The sequence below is a fragment of the Sycon ciliatum genome, chromosome 5, assembly GCF_964019385.1.
Source record: "Sycon ciliatum chromosome 5, ocSycCili1.1, whole genome shotgun sequence".
NCBI classification, from domain to species: Eukaryota; Metazoa; Porifera; class Calcarea; order Leucosolenida; family Sycettidae; genus Sycon; species Sycon ciliatum.
The window spans coordinates 32575276-32595621 of NC_088647.1; the positions used below are offsets into that span (position 1 = coordinate 32575276).

The 20346-nt window shown below is 46.6% G+C and overlaps 1 protein-coding gene across 3 annotated transcripts in view; it reads left to right on the plus strand.

Moving 5' to 3' along the window:
* Nucleotides 1-827: 827 nt before the first annotated feature.
* LOC135818369 (uncharacterized) overlaps nucleotides 828-20346 on the plus strand; it is a 42802-nt gene continuing 23283 nt past the window's right edge. The window contains exons 1-5 of one of the 3 annotated variants that reach the window (XM_065331727.1): nucleotides 828-1158; nucleotides 1281-1369; nucleotides 3533-3606; nucleotides 4470-4593; nucleotides 11084-11473. In XM_065331727.1, the coding sequence (XP_065187799.1) occupies nucleotides 4515-4593; nucleotides 11084-11473 (469 nt within the window). In that variant the 5' untranslated portion in view covers nucleotides 828-1158; nucleotides 1281-1369; nucleotides 3533-3606; nucleotides 4470-4514. The other 2 variants (XM_065331728.1, XM_065331726.1) reach the window with 2 other exon arrangements.

Consider the following 20346-nt stretch of genomic DNA (forward strand, 5'->3'; position numbering starts at 1 on the left):
TCAGGATGAGACTCGAGTACACGCATACTCTCCCAGCAGGTGAAACGCAATTTTTTGTGAAAAATGCGTGTCGCCGACTGACCAGTAATTTCGCCTGACGAGCGGTGCGCTAGCCGCGTTAGCGATTCTTACGAGACGCTAGGGGGTCGGATTTCAGTTGCCAGCACTGTAGTAACTATGAGCTCCCAGCTGTCAAAGAACTAACTTCCATCCATGATCCGGAAAGATGAATAGAAAAACCTGCGGAGCTAATCCACCGCTCTCCCATCCGGTGACGTTCTGGAGTTTCGAGGAGCCTTTCGTTTTCTGAAGAGGCCAATATAACGTATTAATACGCCACCTCTTTAGAAAAACGAAACTCCTCGAAAAGTCAAAGAGTGACAATTCGAACGAGAGTATGCATTATTAGGCCGACATGATTCTGTGATTTGACCTTTTGACCCCATGCTATGGGCCTATGGGGCCGAGGTTGCGAAAAAGTTGCGAAGTAGTTCGCGAAAATGAAGAAAGTAAGTAACACGTTAGTTAGTTGCGAAAGTTGCGTTTTCTTCCAAAACAACCAAAAGTTGCGAAAGAAAGTGGCGAGCATCTTTGGGAAAGGGCCACTCTTGTTATTGCTGCAACTGCAAGTCCGCAAGCCTGAAACAACCGTGTAGACCTACATTATGTGGATCTACGACTGTACTTTTCGACCTTTGTAGTGGTTGTGGACCATGCAGGGTCCGGTTGCGCACCTCGCTACTGCATGTAGATCTACATGATTGTAGTTCCTCGGCTGAGTTCAAATTATCGACATGTTCGCGGTGAATCACTTCCCGGTATGTACAATAAGGCTGAGTCCAAAGGGTCAGCGTAATCATAACGGCTGTTCGAATGACGTTCATCCTGATTGAAGTGGTGCCGGATACAGATTAGATGCTAAAGCCAGTAAAGGGTTTTTCGCTGATCCGCCATGTGTAGCCTGTAGATCTAGGGGCAATGATGGCAAAGTAAGCAGAAGCATCCACCACAGCTGACATTGAAAATCTCCCTTGAATGGTAAACATCCAGCTGGTGAGGAGCGAAAGGAATTCGGGTGGACACACACATTCCCATAGCGCTGCACATCCGAACCAGTTCCGTAATTTTTACAACGTTTCGGCACTTGGTCATCGTCAGGTAAGACGAACAGTGACTAGTGAGGAGTGTTGAGCTAAATCCTGTATGCTTCTGTCGGAACTATCGCACTCAAAGTCAGACTTCTCGACTATTAATTTTTGTCTCTTCATCTTCGTGGATAGTGCAGCAAAGGTATTGTTGATCAGACTTACTACCTGCCCCGAAGACTAGCGAGCTGCACTTCAACCTTTACTCCTCAGCTACTGAGAAGGTACGTGCAATACTGCATACTGAGTATGCAGTAAGTAATTAGTTGCAACACAGTCATGATGAGCGAAGCTTCTTACTTTCTCATTTTCCATACTTACTTAGGAGACTCCCTTCGATAGGCATCTATTTGCCTCTGGAGGATCCGTGAAATAAAAATCAATCAATCAAAAAAAATTCTTTTCTTTTCGATAACCGCCAACGCAAACACTGAGCAGACAGAACTGCAAAACACAGCGAAGCCAGTTGCTGCGTGAGACAGGTTTTAATTATTTGTGTTGTCCAAGATAAGGGCAATGGGGTTGTGGGTCTGTTACACGCCCGTTGTGTTGAGAGACTTATCCCCGGCCCCCTCGGCCCTGACTCACTTGCGAGGTCTGCGGCATTCGACACTAAGATACTTACATGGGCGCAGTGATGGCCCGAGAGCAATTGGCGGATAGTGTTGGCATGAACACTGGCAGAGTTTGGTACCTTTTTCTGCTTCGAAGTATGTTTCATGCATGTTTGGTATATGGATAAAGAAATGGAGCAGAATTCAAGGAAGTGCTTGACATATTGATACGGTTTGTGTGGCTCTGCGAATATCGAGCAGAAAATCCGCCAAGGGTTACGAGCCCATGCGAACGTCTTTGCTTGATGTGTTCCTCACACGAAGCATGTCCTAATACTGCACAAACGCAGGCAGGCACAGTAGTTTGGCTTCAGATTTGAAAAAATCCACGTACTTGTAAGTCTAATGACTAAATAACTGAATACCTACACTGCGTGGAATTTATTTATTTATTTATTTATTTATTCACAATCACGTGGCACTAGCCAATGAAATGGTGATGTGGGCGATAGCCAGCCATGGCGGTAATAGAGCTAGAGGGGAGAAAGAAAAAGAATGAAAGGGGAACTGAAAAGCAAGAGAAGCTAGGGCAGGGCTGGATATCAACTAGTATGTTGCATTCTGCAGTAGCTGTGTGAATGTATTGTAACATTGGCAGGATTTTAGATGTTGTGGGAGGAGAGACCAATGGCGGTAAGCAAGAGGAGATGTTATCATAGAGGCAGACCGCGAAATAGTGAAGCGGAGAGAGTTTCTGGTGCGCATGTCTTGAGATTGAGCAAACCAGCTTAGGCAGGAGAGAGCATGAAGAGGAGCAATGCCCAGCTTAATTTTATGAATTACTTTGCAGACGTCTATACCAAGATTGTCTTCAAACCAGGATTTTGATGTGTGTGTGTGGGGGGGGGGGGGGGGGGTGCTTTGGTACCGAAACCCCCCTTTTTCTTCCTCTGCCCCTCGTTGACAGCAAACGGGGTCTCATCCAGGGAGCCCTACACATACCCATTATATACCCATATATACCCATATAATATGGGTATGTGTAGGGCTCCCTGGTCTCAACGACGTCGTGAATAATCACGTAGTACAGATTCAGCGCGTTCACCACTGAGCTGTGAACAGGCATAGACGTTAGTGGTGGCCTTCGGATGCGAAGGCTAGTTTGTGTGCTGCTGAATATTCAGGGGATGTCGACGCGGATCCCGCGAATATTATTGTTAGATTCAACACTGTAACGTCTTACGACTTTAGTTTAGGCCAGGTTTTCAAAAATTGCACTACATGTAGTTCACGATGAGAAATTGTCGCGATTTTATCTCTTCAATTCTACGATCAACGTACAGAGGAGTTTGCGTCGATATATACTTGCGAAAATGTGATGGTCGCGAAAATTAATCTCTAGCGAAAGTCAGTTTCTCACTTTAAAGTGTCAGTATACAGTCAGATAAGACAGTTGGCTTCTCCCGGGAGTGATCGCGCGACCTCATGAACCATGTGAACCCATGGTACCGGTAAACAAAAAAGTAAATTATCGTGTCCGTGGGATCCTGAGGGGAACTCACGGCGGTCGCTAACACCCGGTAAACCCTAGCAGTAGATCTACCCCGTGCATAAAAAATTTCCTTCATTCGCTGATTCAGCCCGATTTTTATCAATATTATTTTTGATAAAAATCGGTCTGAATGAAGGACGCGATCATTGCATGTGTATGCCATGTGCATCGTGGTACATGCTATACGTAGATTTCTGTAGTTTGTTTGGCCATCTGGTCAGTGTGGATTCTTCTCAATATTTTGTACATGCCGCAATGATTATGTCCATGTCCTACTTCAGAAGTTCGGGATTCTCTCTATGGAATAGTGTCACGCTCAGCCACCGTGTGCAACTTACTCCATCGAGTGATATTGGTACGTACTGATACTCGTAGCGAACAGCAAGGATGTAGTGTGGTGTGTATGAGCTTGCATTATGCCGCTCGACTTCGACGCCGGATATTTCCTCTTCGTTTCAGTGCAGTGCGACAAGGAAAGATTGTCAGTTCATGGTACGTCCGCCGGCTAGCCCAGCGCTACAAGTAGCTAGCAGTTCTCGGCTTGTCATTAATTTTCCGCCTTCGCGATAATTGAGTTTGGACATGCCGTGTGACACGGGGCATAGTCACGTTGAATATTGCGTACTTTGAAGTACATGATTGTGATGTATGACTATACTATCACTTGTCGTGTTGACATACGGTCGGCTTCACTTATAATGAACTTGTATATAGCGAACCTTTGTCCATGTCCCTGTTTGAAAAAACTTTGAATCCATGCAAAATTGGAGACTCCCTCGATTTTGGCTAAGGCCTGTGGAGAATCCATAAATACAAATACAAATACAAAATTGACCCTTTATAGCAAACATTTTTTCTTTTATAAGGAACCAACTCTTGTAGGGTCGCATGTAAACCAAGTGTACTGCTAATGCTGTCATGGGCCACTTGCCAGGCATGACTTGCTGCTCGTATAGTGTACGTGCATTCCTGTTATAACGAACTTCGGCTGTAAAGAACTAATTCTCCTGCACAATGGTGTTTGATATCAGGTGTTCACTGTAGTCATTTGACAATGAGGGGAGCTAGTTTGCAAGACAAGGTCAAGGGGCGGACAATGTCCAGAATGATTTGCGAGGCCAGCTTTATGTATGCGTAGAGCAGCAGCAGGGTTCGCAGACAATGTGTACAGTACTGGTCTCCATTGCTGGATGTCTGGGTTGTGATATGCTGCTACAGGTAATCCTCTGTCATCACGGACTTTGCCAGGCCGGAGGGAACAGGATGGCCATCAGTGTGATGTGCAGAGGTGCAGTGACGCTACTCTTCCTGCTCTTGGCCACAGCAACTGGCGATGATAATGGTTAGGCCTTAGGGACTGTTCGTTACAGTCGACTCTATTGATAACGAACTCGTGTAATTTATATCGAATTTCGTGATGCAGTGAACTGTTGTCCATGTCCCAGTTTGAACCTACTCGGAAAAAAACAAAATTGAAGTAACAAAGTTTACTCATACAAGAGAGGTTTGGTTTCGCGTGATTTGCTCTCTAACGTGAACGTCACTTTTTCGAGGTGACGCGTAGTGAGAAGCGCATCGTTCCCATGGTGACACAATGAGAAGCGCGAAACTCAAAAAAGCTAGACTTGATTTTTGGAGAGCTCGGACTTTGTGTTTTGTGTGGCGCACATTCATCGTTTCTTAGGAGCTTGTAGACACTGCTAGAGTTTTATTTCTCACAGAGTCCTATCCTACACCATCCTCGCAGACAGACCTTTCAATTCCGGAAAGGTCTTTCTTTTTCAGGCTGTTGGCTGCCCTCTCTCAGTTTCTCATGCCAATCCTCGGCTCGAATATGGAAGGCTTCCCGAGCACAAATAGGAACATCTCCAGATCATAGCATGTCTTGAAGCAGATTGCTGAGCCACTTGGGAACCAATTGACGCAGACACAGGAGACGCAGGCACAGGCGACTCTTGATTGGCCTTAGGAGATACTACAGACATCTCGATAGAGTGTAAAGCAAAGTTTGCATGTGCACGTTACCACCGGCTATACAATTTCACTGAGAAACACAACCAGTTTAGGAGGTTTCGCTTGTGCCAGGCCACCACCATGGCTGTAGTACCAGGGTGGCAGATGCAGCACGTAACGGGGAGGGTGAGGTGAGGTCGTCTCACAGCCAATGCCCGACAAGGGGGCGAATCTCGTTAGCTGCATCCATGTTACCCTCACTCCGAATAGTGAGCACCCAGTTGACCGTGGATGTCGGCGCAGTTCACTGCATGTAAAGTGGTTCACGCATGCATCAGCGCATTTGTTAGCACAGTACACGCTCCCTGCTCCCAGCGAGGGTCTCGACTTGAACTCGGGACCTTGTGATTCGCAGGCAAGCCCACAACCACTCGGCCAAAGCGCTGGTAGAGTGTAGATATGATGAAAATAAAGCAGATCTCCAAATAGACAAGTTCCTTGTCAAGCAGAAAGCCAACTGTAGTTCCTCTCTTCTTCTTCAACCTCCAGTTAGCTATACAGCCACACTCCAGCGCCTCCGGATTCCCGCCAAAGAGCTCAAAATCGCTGAAGCAAAGTATTACATATGTTTGACAAAATTACAGCCATCCACACCTTATCTTAAGAGTATATTCAGAAAAAAACTCGCGTGGACGTCAAACGTGTGTCGGCCTCAGCCCCTGTCACGAACGTGCGTTTTGAAACCGAATTTTGGCCGACCGACGTGAAATTTCATGGTGCAGTGGTGAACAACGTGAAACGAAGCCTGTCTACAGTCAAGGGACACATGCCAGTGGCACATGGCATGTTGTTTGTTTGGTGTGAGTGCATTTCGGTTATAACAAACTTCAGCTATAAAGAACCAATCCTCGTGCACAATGGTGTTCGTTGCAATTCAGGGGTCGACTGTGGTTGGGCGAACGTTCCCGGTAGGATGAACACAATGCGCTATGGCAACGACCAGGTCACAATGATTACCGCAAAAATATTTAACAGATCTGGTTGCGCAAGATCAGTGTCTTGCAGTACTGCCGGAGTCTGTCATCTTGAGTGATGCTTGCGCCTGTGCAGTGGTATCGTACATGTACATACTGTGCAGGCGCGTGCACCGGGTCAAAAAATGGTGGTTTCCAAAAAATTTCGACCGCCATTTTGCAACAAGCTACATGCAGATTCAGCAGTATTAATAACACGCATTACACACTGAAAGACAGCTTTAAAAGTTATGGCTGCCAGTCCCACCGAGCCATCAAAACAAATGTGGTACAAAGGCATTTTCCTGACACCGGATAAATGAATAGGCTAGCCGACGTTATACAAGTAGTTCGAAGTAGTGAAGGACGATTCAGACATTAGACGTGGTTAGCATTTTACCGTTCACGCTATTTTCGACGGTCGGCCTGTACCGTTTTTTGTGTGTGTAGACATGGCATTTTACCGTTCACGCGCTAGATCCAACGGTACTCGTACCCAACACCCCAAATACCGTCAGTTTGGTACCGTTTCGACCATAGAAAGCTCTGTTTAGCGGGAGAACGAAACGGTAAGATTCCAACTAGGGTTACTCCCAAGTCGATCGTTGCGTCAGGAGTGAGGACTCAGGAGCCGAAGTGCTAACCGTGGCTCGAAAACACCAAAAAAACAGTAGACTCGCCCTCTACACGCCGACCGTCGAAAATAGCGTGAACGGTAAAATCCTAACCATATCTAGTAAGTGAGTGAAAGAAGCAGGTCAATCCATGTCACTGTCGGAGTCTGCAGTGGCACTATAGCCCTGGGAAGACACGCGCAACCGGAAATTGAGACAATTCGCTAAGATCCATAGTATTTTTGTACATGTAATATCCATCGTAGAGCGCTCCTTTCTTTTGTAGCCGCTAAAGACCGGTGCCTGACGTCAAACATGTCTATGGATGGCTGGACTGTCGTGCGATAGAGGAACATATTTATGACAATAATATGATTGGCACCCAAGTGCGGAAGTGAAAATTTGCAATGGGACGTAAAATACCTGTCGAGTACCGTAACTCCACTATTCGACCTTGGATCGACTTCGGATTTGTTGGAGCCGACAGCTGAGAACTTTCTAATGCGAATAGACCTTTCAATACGGAGGATTAGCAAGACGAAATTCGCGTTCGCGTTCGCAAACTTTTTTCAGTTCGCGAACTGGATTGCGAACTTTCGCATTTTTCGTTCGGAAAAGTAGTTGGAACACGAATCGCGGATTCGTGTCAGGACAGTCATAAATTTACCACGCTCTACTGTCTGTACACAATGTACGTCGTGTCAACGTCATGGATGTGCGAATTCTGTTTGCTAATCCTTCTCATAACGCGAATTTCGTCACTGAGTTCGACTTTCCTTGGAGAGCGAACGCGAACGCGAATTTCGTTTTGCTGATCCTCTGTAGTTACTCAATTCCGTTCAGGGAAAGCCAAGTTACGAAATATTTGAGTGTTTGCAGAATGCACTTCATAGCGGATGCAAAAAGGTGGTCTTCGGGTTCCAAGAAAACCACGCGGTGCACGCGCCTGCTGTGGTCACTACAGTATCAGCTACACTTCCAAGTTTCATTTGCACCATGTATCCTTGTGAAAAAGGCTGTTGAAACGGAGCGTTAGCAGTAGGTTGTGTAGGTTTAAAGGGGGAGTGCATCGATTTTTCATGTAGGGCTCAGATGAAAGACAATTGGATATCGGTTCCCATAGTATATCTCTCGCTTGCGTACGGCAAGGGAAACTTGCCATATCGCCGGTTTCCTGATCCCGTTTCCATGGCGACTACAGGTGATGACGCACATTCTGCTTAGCTCCGTGAGAGAGAAGGTCGATCACTGCAGAATTGTGTCATTTTCAGTTGTCTTCTTGTATTCACGAAGTGAAAGAAGCTGTGTTCAATGCTGTTAGTGTCGTGAACTATTTATTAGTAGTCCTCTCCGTTGTGTACTGGGACGTGACACCGACAGGGGAAAGCTGGAGTGCGGAGACGTTAGCTGGCAAGCGAAAATCGTGACGAACCAAGTGCTGAAATCTTGGTTGGGACAAATCAAACGTTCAGCATTTACCTCAACCAAGGACCATGCCGTTTGCTCTTTCCACTTCCTGAAGATGGATGCGCTGCCTGCCGGAGACTCTCCCATCTCTCGTAACATCTTCTGAAGCCAGGTGAGACGACGAGTAGCGGAGATTAGCGAACGAAATAATGTCGTATGTTTTGAAATTTTTGCTGAACATATCTCAGGAGAGATGGCATGTATGAATTAGTCCATGTGAACTCAATCAGCCCATGAACTAACCCATGAACAAATGCTTTCCTTGCAGACGTGCATGTGTCTATCCAATCTACACGTAGAGATCATTCCATGCCCTCAGCGAATGGCCTATTTATTATTATTTGTCCATACACTTCATCTGCATGTTGTCTCTATGGAGAAGGGTATTGTTCATTTGATATGAAGAAGTTCGGGCAATAGATGCTTTCCTCTGGTACAATTCTGTTGACCTGATGTTCTTTCTAGCTTCATGGGTAGCTTAGGTGAGGTACCATCATCATCATGTTTCACAGTACATGAGGGTCAAACACTGCACCGTTCTTTGTTGTGACATGACGTAAGTTATTGTAAGTGCTCGCAGACTCCATACGTTCCAGCAACACCTAGCATGGTTTTCCGTGAACGTTGTGGGTGAACAAATTCCTGTCCAACATATTTATACAGACATGCCAGCACACACCATGCACCATACACACACTTGCCCTGCCCTGTCGAGTCACTGCCACGTGGGCCCGGAGGGGCAGTGGAGAGAGAATGGGAGAACGCCGCCCCATAGCACCCGGGACACAAAAACAAGAGTTTGTCTACGTAGGGAGCAACACACATACATATACATACCCCCCCCCCCCACACACAAAATGAGAGTTCGGGTCATCTGCCACGAGACTGACGTACGGCCGGGGAGAGCTTCAGCAGCGGTGTCTATTCCTGCCCTGGACCGAACGGAAGCAGCGGTTGCAGGACACACAGTATTCACCACAACACGGCTCCACTGTCGTTGGGGGCTGAGCCACACACTTGTGACGGGCAAGAACGCCACAGCTAAGAAAGCAACGGCCACAGCGATCACACTGGCATGCTCCACGCTGCTCCTGCACACACACACACACACACACACACACACACACACACACACACACACACACACACACACACACACACACACACTCTCTCTCTCTCTCTCTCTTTCTCTCACATACACACACACACACACACACACACACACACACACACACACACACACACACACACACGTGCGCACATACTGCAAGAAAGAAAGAGAGCATGAGTGTCAGATTCTTGCATAGGAAGTGTTTATCAGCACACACTTATACATGCACATGCAGGCACTCAACGACCAACTAGGCACCATGCCGTATGATCGTCAAACATAAGATTGCAATACCAAAGAACAACATAAACAAGATCACTTACTTCGTTCTCCTCCAAGTGTGTCCTCCCCAGCCAGGCCGTCTCCTGCATTTCCCTAGGCGGAATGTAGCCTACGAAATGGTTTCTCTAGACTAGGAGAATATGCTTGGTATTCGCCATCTCTCCTGAGATATGTTCAGCAAAAATTTCAAAACATACGACATTATTTCGTTCGCTAATCTCCGCTACTCGTCGTCTCACTTGGCTTCAGAAGATGTTACGAGAGATAGGAGAGTCTCCAGCAGGCAGCGCATCCATCTTCAGGAAGTGGAAAGAGCAAACGGCATGGTCCTTGGTTGAGGTAAATGCTGAACGTTTGATTTGTCCCAACCAAGATTTCAGCACTTGGTTCGTCACGATTTTCGCTTGCCAGCTAACGTCTCCGCACTCCAGCTTTCCCCTGTCGGTGTCACGTCCCAGTACACATCGGAGAGGACTACTAATAAACAGTTCACCGCACTAACAGCATTGAACACAGCTTCTTTCACTTCGTGAATACAAGAAGACAACTGAAAATGACACAATTCTGCAGTGATCGACCTTCTCTCTCACGGAGCTAAGCAGAATGTGCGTCATCACCTGTAGTCGCCATGGAAACGGGATCAGGAAACCGGCGATATGGCAAGTTTCCCTTGCCGTACGCAAGCGAGAGATACACCATCGGAACCGATATCCAATTGTCTTTCATCTGAGCCCTACTTGAAAAATCGATGCACTTCCCCTTTAAAAATATTTTTTGTGATGATTTGAAGATGGAGTTAGAGCAGTGCGAATTGCATTATGGCTTGAGATTGTATGTTGTCCATTCTTTGATGCGACTGCACCCATGTGAATTGGCGAATTCCTTCAATTGGCCTCAAATGTTGTGAACCCTCTGATTCTCTAAAGTGTCAGGAACGAACGACCACGCGGCACGAGGACAACTATTGACTCTTAACGGTATATTTCACTTGATATAACATAATAACTCAGCCTAAGACCACCAGATATCTATAGCATGCAAATGACAGCGTATATCAGAAAAGCCTACACATATTATAACATACATGACAGCATATACAGTAAATCGCGCCTAGCGCATATAGCGTAGGCCATGCATGATGCATCAGCGGTACGGCGGAGTCGAAATACGACATTGAAACGAATACAATGTCATGAACGAGAAGACCTTTTTTTACTTGAGAACTTGTGGTTTGTAACAGCCTGTGTCCGTCTCCTGCATCCCATGTCGGTCAGTCTCCACCGTGTTGGTGTGTGTGTGTGTGTGTGTGTGTGTGTGTGTGTGTGTGTGTGTGTGTGTGTGTGTGTGTGTGTGTGTGTGTGTGTGTGTGTGTGTGTGTGGTTGCTCTTGCAGATACACTTGCGGTCCAGTTCGAGGGATGGACAGGCTTTGGAAGTAGTAATCCAGGACCTGTGGCTGGCAAAGTGCTTTGGTTGATTCACCATCCAAGCTTCCCATGGCCGTTCAAGAGTGGAGATTGCCGCGTATCTGGTACGCCTGAAGCCATGTTCAAGCATGCAGCCAACTTCATAAGGCCTTATCCAGCTGCAATCCTAGTGAATGGTAGACGCCAATATTCTTTTCGCCACGGGGCCTACGTCTCAACTTATTTTGTCCTCAGGCCCAGCAAGTGGACCCTGCTTTCTCTGGGAAGCTGGGACTTTGCGCCTCCGTTGCCTGGAACATACACGTGTGGACTGGGTCCGTATAAGAAGATGTTTGCTGTGAAATCCCGGCACCACTGTAAGTCATTATCAGTATACTGCCAGTGTGGGTAGACTCAGGTCACTACAGTCCATTCATTGGAAACTGGCACCCTAACATTTTGGCGTCCCCCGCACATAGATGCAGATTTCATGAAAAATAACAGAGCATCCTGCATTGTGTGACCCGTGCAATTTCTCCTTGCCACATTTGAGGCCAAAAGGTCCAAGAACAGGGAAATAGAAATTCAGCCAGGTTTTACAAAATTAGGACAGGTGCATGTATGCCATGGAAAAATGTGCTGAGAAGCAGATCCCAAACCCAGATTTTTGAGATTTTGTGTGTTTTTGATCCTCAATTCGGCCCAAATCCAACTTTCAAAAGCCAGCGGGACTGTTTCCGATGAATAGACTGTAGTAGCCCCTCAGGGAGGGAGGGTCTTCTCACCACTTCCAGTTTTGCCTATGATCTTTGAATATATGGGAGGATTTTCTGGCTTTAAACCATTATGGTCGATGGGTGCTCACCAGTATGTCTGACCCACTCCGCCATCTCAACTGGAGTTTGTAGCAGTTTGTTATGTGCCAAAAGAACATCATTGGTCCCTTCAGTGTACTTTCAACGCGGCAGAGAGTGCATTTTGTAGAAAAAGCACGACAGCATGAAAAGCATGAAAGCATGTTACTACACCATAGCTCAGTGGTTAGAGCATCGCTGGCGACAAGCGAGGGTCCCTGGTTCGAGTCCTGGTGGTGACAGTCAATTTTTTCTTCAGACTTTTCCCGTTTGTGTCTTTCCCTCAAACCAGTTAATAATAATAATAATAATAATAATAATTTGAACAAACGGCGAGGAGACAACAATTTGATAACCGCAATCAGTAATACAAGCTGGATAGACATTTGTGTACACTTTATTCATGTAATGTAAAACTGTGGAGACATGAATAAAGCGTACACAAATGTCGATCCAGCTTGTATTACTGATTGCGGTTATCAAATAATAATAATAATAATAATAATAATAATAATAACTGCTTGTGTTAAGTCTCATTCTCGCAGATTAGTTGTATAATAGATTGTACATGCATCATTGTAGATTTGCTGTTCACAGTATTTCTCTCTTTTTTCTTTCTTTTTTCTCAGTCTTCCTTATTATATTTTCTTCACATACAACAGCAGTACTCCCCATGGTCTTAAATGACCCGGGATGCTGCATAATACAAACACAAAACCAATAAAGCTACCCCCATAATAATAATAATAATAATAATGAAGTTGGTTGCTCCAACGAGGAGCACACGCTTCTTGCTGAACTTGACACTTGACTGACTCACGACTGCCATCCGGAGCACACCAGGAGCACGTCGCACCTTCCGCTCGGCAAACCTGAAAGAAAGCACCACTCCCTGCTCAATACACAGTGTTTCGGGGAATTCACCCCTCATCAGTTGAGCTTGAGTAGGCTGAGGAAGATTGTGCCTGAAAAGCACCACTTATATACTGCTCTCCAGGCCAAACCATCACCAGGGATACAAACTTACAGAGACGCTTTGTTTCCAGCGCGACAAACACCTCGTGAAGCCCCAGGTAGCAGCGTGAGTCAGAGTCGCTCATGGAGTTGTGCTAAACAGACGTTGAGAGCCAGTATAGCTATTCACAACGCTGTCACCTCCAACAACTAGTCGCACGTCCGCGTGAGGGACAACAATACGAACTTAGAAGTTGCGACTTCGGCGGTAATGTCATGAAGTTGGTTGCTCCAACGAGGAGCACACGCTTCTTGCCGAACTTGACACTTGACTGACTCACGACTGCCATCCGGAGCACACCAGGAGCACGTCGCACCTTCCGCTCGGCAAACCTGAAAGAAAGCACCACTCCCTGCTCAATACACAGTGTTTCGGGGAATTCACCCCTCATCAGTTGAGCTTGAGTAGGCTGAGGAAGATTGTGCCTGAAAAGCACCACTTATATACTGCTCTCCAGGCCAAACCATCACCAGGGATACAAACTTACAGAGACGCTTTGTTTCCAGCTCAACTGATGAGGGGTGAATTCCCCAAAACACTGTGTATTGAGCAGGGAGTGGTGCTTTCTTTCAGGTTTGCCGAGCGGAAGGTGCGACGTGCTCCTGGTGTGCTCCGGATGGCAGTCGTGAGTCAGTCAAGTGTCAAGTTCGGCAAGAAGCGTGTGCTCCTCGTTGGAGCAACCAACTTCATGACATTACCGCCGAAGTCGCAACTTCTAAGTTCGTATTGTTGTCCCTCATGCGGACGTGCGACTAGTTGTTGGAGGTGACAGCGTTGTGAATAGCTATACTGGCTCTCAACGTCTGTTTAGCACAACTCCATGAGCGACTCTGACTCACGCTGCTACCTGGGGCTTCACGAGGTGTTTGTCGCGCTGGAAACAAAGCGTCTCTGTAAGTTTGTATCCCTGGTGATGGTTTGGCCTGGAGAGCAGTATATAAGTGGTGCTTTTCAGGCACAATCTTCCTCAGCCTACTCAAGCTCAACTGATGAGGGGTGAATTCCCCGAAACACTGTGTATTGAGCAGGGAGTGGTGCTTTCTTTCAGGTTTGCCGAGCGGAAGGTGCGACGTGCTCCTGGTGTGCTCCGGATGGCAGTCGTGAGTCAGTCAAGTGTCAAGTTCGGCAAGAAGCGTGTGCTCCTCGTTGGAGCAACCAACTTCATGACATTACCGCCGAAGTCGCAACTTCTAAGTTAATAATAATAATAATAATAATAATAATTTGAACTCGGATGGTGAGCCAATATAGTTATGATGAGGAAAGGAGAAGGACAAAATGTTACGAGTTATGACAAACTGTCCACCAACGTAACCAGATCTTATACAGTCAGTGAGTGCGACAAAATGGCACAAAACTGACAAGGAGTACTGAGACATTCAGCAACCTGACACCTAGCTACAACATTTCTCCAAGGCGCAAACCAACAACCTTCCAACTTGGAAGGCTCAGGTTCAGAAAGGTCCAAGAGGGGAAGGAAAGCGCAACGAAGAAGAGCACAAGCTACGCATTACGGCAACAAAGAATGCCGAAAGTTACTGGATGACGACGAAACTAGTAAGACTATTGGACAGACCGGCCCTACTACAACTCAGCGACGCAAAGCAACAGACCACCCAACTTGGGAGGCTCAAGTTTATGTAATAAACATAGAAGGGGAAGCTAAGCGAAGACGAATTGTGACAAACCAAAACGCCAACATCAAATTGTTTTCAAATTCAAATTTGCACACCTGATGAGCCGTCATGACCTATACGGCAAAACGTACGTCGTGTGGAACTTCTTGTTATTGTAAATAACTAGTCCATCATACATGATAGTGGAGTTCAGTAGGATGTTGGCGTTTCGGTTTGTCACAATTCGTCTTCGCTGGTGGTGCTGTCAATGATGTACATGTACCGTCAGCTGGTTGCTGCTAGTGAGTTTGACCTGTCCATAGAGTTCTTGAATCATGTTGCGTATGCTGCCGCTGTTCTCACCCTACTGGTTTGATCCTGCCAGTTCCGGCAGCGCGCATGAGTTCGCCACAGCCGGAAGTTCTGGGTTGGCAAAGCCGGTTTACAGCGAAAGGTTGACGCCCTTCGGAAGGATGTCTCTAGACTGACAAGCTACCTGGCATCTGACAACCCGCAAATGTACCAGCGCTACCCTGTGGGAACTCGGCACGCTGCTGCTTCACTTCTAGGAACAAAGAAATTGGAACTTCTCGCCCTTGCGGGTCGAATGCGCAGATACAAAGCTGATATGAAACGTAAGCAGGAAAATCAGTTATTTCGCTACAGTGAACGTCAACTCTATCGTAACCTGTGTGCCAAGAAGGATAGTGACCCCGAGAACCGTCCATGTATGCAGGGGCGTGCTCGGCCCCCCAACTAGGGGGGTGCACGGGAGCCGAGGAGAGCCCCCCGGCAATTTTCTGCAATTTGTTTGCAACCTTTCTTGAATTTTAGAGCATATTAAATTTTGCATACATTACAATTGCAATTACCCAGATTGAAAATTTTTGGGGGGGGTGCACGTGCCCCCCGTGCCCATCGCCGAGCACGCGCCTGTGTATGGATCAATTGGAGCAGTTCTGGAGAGACATTTGGTCTTACCCTTACCCTGTGCGTCGTCAGGCCTGGATCCAGCGTGAAGGCATGTACGCAGAGGACATCCATGCCCAGGAATCTTCTGTCATTACTGCTGACCTTATGTCTGCTGCGACCTCCAAGATGCCACACTGGCGTGCTCCTGGCTGTGACCCGATCCCGCCATTCTGGATTAAAAAAATTACTGCTCTCCATCCAGCTCTACTTCGAAATTTCCAGCTGCTTCTGGATGGTGAGCTGGATGCCCCAGCGTGGTTTTCACTGGGCCAGACGGTCATGATCCCAAAGAAAGGAGACCTAACCCAGCCGCAGAATTGGCGACCAATCACCTGTCTGCCAGCCATGTACAAGCTATTCACCTCCGGGATTGGTGAGTTGATGTGGATCCATATCCAGACCAATGACATTCTGGCCCATGAACACACTGGCTGTACTCGTAACCGAGGAGGCTGCACTGACCAGCTGCTGATCAATGCTATGATTACCCAGGATGCTAGGCGTCATCACCGCACCTTAGCAATGGCTTGGTTGGATTTTAGGAAAGCGTTCGACAGCCGATCACAGGAGTGGCTAGTCGAAGTCACACGTCTGTACAAATTCCACCCCAAGATCACTTCGCTCTTGTCTGTGCTCTCATCGCAGTGGCGTACCCGGCTGCGCTTGGGAGCTGACATGAGTGAGGCAATACCGATCCGGCGAGGCATTTTCCAAGGTGACTCGTTATCCCCTCTGCTCTTCTGTCTTGGATTGAATCCAATATCAGGTGAACTCAAGAGAAGTGGCTTTGGATATGTGTGCGGACTTCAGCGGACAACAACCGTATCCCACTTATGGTACATGGATGATGTGAAGCTGATGGCCGCAACCAGTAAGCAGCTTGACTCAATGATTAACATAGTATCGTGCGTTGGGAAATCCATTGGAATGGAGCTTTCTCCAGCAGAGTGTGCTAAGCTTGTGTGCCCACATGGTGCTGTTGATCCGGATCAGCCAGCAGCTGTCACTGTGGATCGAGCCTCCAGCATTGCCTCCTTGGCGGACGGCTCCGTGTATGCCTACCTTGGCATAAGGGAGTGTTTTGGTATGGCGGAACAGTCTGTTAAGGTGGCCACCACCAAAGAGTTCTGGAGGCGATTGCGGCTGGTGACCCACACGTCTCTCAATGCCTGCAACCTCTCTCGTGCTATTAACTCTTATGTTCTCCCAGTGCTGTCGTATGGCTTGTGCATTGTGCCATGGACGAAGGGTGCTATTGCAACCTTCGACAGGAATGTCCGAAGTGCGCTCCGCACAGTGGGAGCACGCCACCCACGATCTTCCACCATCCGCTTTCACCTGCCGAGATCTGAGGGCGGCCGAGGGATTGTATCGGTTGAGCACCTGCTGGAGAGGAAATACATCCGCCTGTCTAGGTATCTCCAGGCGCACTCTGACCTGCCGCTGATTGCTGCGCTGCATGCTCATCATGAAAATCTTCCGCCTACAAAGTCGATCATCTCCCGGGCGGCCACAGCAATGGAGCACTTCAACATCCTGGACATCGGAGGTGCAACAACTGACATTGTTAAGTCTGCTATCAGAACCACCACCCAAGCTTCTCTGCGGCAGAAGCCCCTGCATGGTCGCTATTGGCAGAGGAGTGGCGGTATTGGACATGCCACTCTCATTCAACTTCTTAAAGTCTCCAACATTGCGTCCATCCACTGAGTCATCAGTATTTGCTGCTCAGGATCAGGTGGTTAATGCCAGGAACTACCAGAGATTGGTTATTGGCGACACTTCCGTGGTGGACGTGTGCCGTTTGTGCGGAGGTCCGGGGGAGACTGTTGACCATATTTTGGCATGCTGCCCCGTGTTGGCACGGACGGCATACATTACTCGCCATAATCGTCTTGTCGCTATAGTCCACCGGGCACTCTGTCATCGCTACAAACTGGCATCTCCTGCTCCCCCTGGCCACTTGCCACACTACGTCGAGGATAGTGAAGGCCGTAAGTTAATGTGGGAAATGCCAATCCCTACAGATAGGATGGTTGGAGCAAATCGGCCGGATCTTGTGTGGTACGATGGCAAGTCAGTCCAACTTATTGATGTCAGTATGCCACTGGATCATAGAGTGACACAAAGACATGCTGAAAAGAGAGCGAAGTACTTGCCCCTCGCAGTGGAAATTGGGCAGATTTGGCAGCGAGAGGCAGTGTCCGTAGTGCCCATCATAGTGGGTGCTCTTGGTGGCCTGACGAAGGAAGCGGCTACCTCAATTAAGCAGCTATGTGGAGAAGAGCGGCACCTTCACGAACTGCAGCGGGCTGCTATCCTTGGCTCGATGGCCATTCTAAGATCTGTTTTGGGTGCAGCATAGGGCTCTTCGCTGTCCCTGGTGGGCTTCTTATGCTCTGTATGTTATTGTATTCGTTTTAGTTTGTAATTGAAGCACTGTGATATTTCTGTGGTTATTCATATTTGATCTTTCTGTGGGAACGCATTGGATATTGTGCGTAGTGATGAGCTTTGCCGGCCTGAATTTTTTGCCAACTTCTGATGCTCCCCTTTCTGCAATACCTGTTGTCATGATACCTTTGGGCTTTAATGCCTGTGATGGTACATGCGCCTTTCACCCTTCCTCTCTCTCTACCTTACTTTTTTTCCATATATTATTCCGTGCTGCTTACCTTTGGAGAATGAAGTCGAAGACACCACTGCAGCTGTACTTATGGTTGATAAATATGGCTTATATATGCTTACCTTATATGCTTACCTTTGGCTATGATAAGTCCGGTGAGTTAGTGTAATACCTCCAATTTTTATTTTTATTTTCAATTTGGAGTGGAATAAAGAATCATAATAATAATAATTCAAACAGTAGTTTGGAGGCGGTGGAAAAACAGTTTCGTAATAAGTATTCGCATGCAACGACGCAAATCCACACAATTCAGTAGACACTTCCTTTCTATCAAACGTTTTCTTTCCCTTCTCTTCAGGATAGTACAGGGAATGTTGTAAATTTGAAAAACACATAACTATATAGAGAAAGAAAGAAAAAAGTCAACACTTCAACATACGTGATAAAATGATTAAAGTGTTAAAAACTCAAAAACAAACAGCTGCAAGTTGTAGACAAACACGTTGAACACATCAGGGAACATTTGTCACACTTTCACGAGGTGTGACACCAAACAACTGCAACGATAACACATTCACCTTCTGTACACATAGTTCTGGATCTAGTTTACGAATATACAGAGCTTCTAACACAGCAAGATGTAACTTAGACCTTCCACGAGTCAAAATCGAAAAGATATCATCACTATACAACTTACGACAACTAGCACTGCCCGACAAATGCCGCTTGATGGACGATGTACGATCACTTAGCTCTGTCACCTTCGACGCCTGCCGTTGTTCTCTTCCGTTAGGCTTGTTTATTTGGTTGCTCCGGTCCACACCTTCAACGTCCGTTGATTTCATGGCCGTTTTCGTTTCACTTCTTGGTCTTCCTCGTTCCTCTTGTTGATCGTTGTTGTCACTTCCATTATCGACGTATTCAAATCCCCAGTCACCTTGCTTCTGGTAACTCTTCCGGTGTCTGTGAGCTCCAGTGTCACATTGGGTGGTTTTCGAGACGGTCTCCCTCGCTTCCTCAAGTCATCTGTCGGTTAGTGATAGTTGTCGTGAGTTGTACAGAGATGATGTTTTCTCAATTTTGGCCCGTGGCAGATCTGTATTACATTTGTCTGTTTTGGAAGCGTTATATATTCGCAAGTTGTCCCCTGAACTGTGTGTCCAGAAGGAAAATGTTTTGTCGTTCAAGTTGTTTGGCGCTAATCCTCGTGGAAGTGTCAGGAATGTTTCTTCTCATTGATGTTTTCATTATGTTTTAGTCCATTCTTCACCTTCACCCTGTTGTTGACTTGTTCAGCTGAATTTTATTTTTTCCACACGTATAGCGTGAGTTCTCAATCTATGTTTTTGCTCTATAAGTTTCAAATTGCACGCCTGATGAGCCGTCACGAACCATACGGCGAAACGTACGTCGTGTGAAACAACTTGTTTTGTAGTCAACTAGTCCATTACAATGTCATGCATGAGGAGTACTGTAGGAGTTTGGCTTTCGGCTTGTACAATTTGTTTTCGCAAAGCTTCCCTTTCTTTACTTATCTTTGATATTTATGACCCACCCAAGTTGGGTGGTGTGCTGCTTTGCTGCTTCGAATTGTAGTTAGACCGCTTTGTCAAATATCCTACTGATCTCGTCATAGTCCAGTAACAATCGACATTCCGTTGGGACTGTAGCTTGTACTCATTTTCGTTGCGCTTGCCTTCCCCTCTTTGGTCTTTCCATAACCTTGAACCTGTCGGTTAGCACTACGGAGATGTGTTGAAGCTAGGTGTCAGGACGTCGAATGTCTCAGTACTCTGTCAGTTTTGTGCCTAGTTGTTGCACTTTCTGACTGTATATAGTATATTGTTACAGTGATGGAGAATTACTCCCAACTCGTACCTATATTTCCTTTTCCTTTCTACATTTATTATTGGCTCAACATCCGAGTTTCAAATTATTATTATTCTTATATTTCAAACAGTAGTTTGGAGGCGGTGGGAAAACAGTTTCGTAATAAGTATTCGCATGCAACGACGCAAATCCACACAATTCAGTAGACACTTCTTTTCTATCAAACGTTTTCTTTCCCTTCTCTTCAGGATAGTACAGGGAATGTTGGAAATTTGGAAAAACACATAACTATATAGAAAAATAGAGAAAAAGTCAACACTTCAACATAGGCGATAAA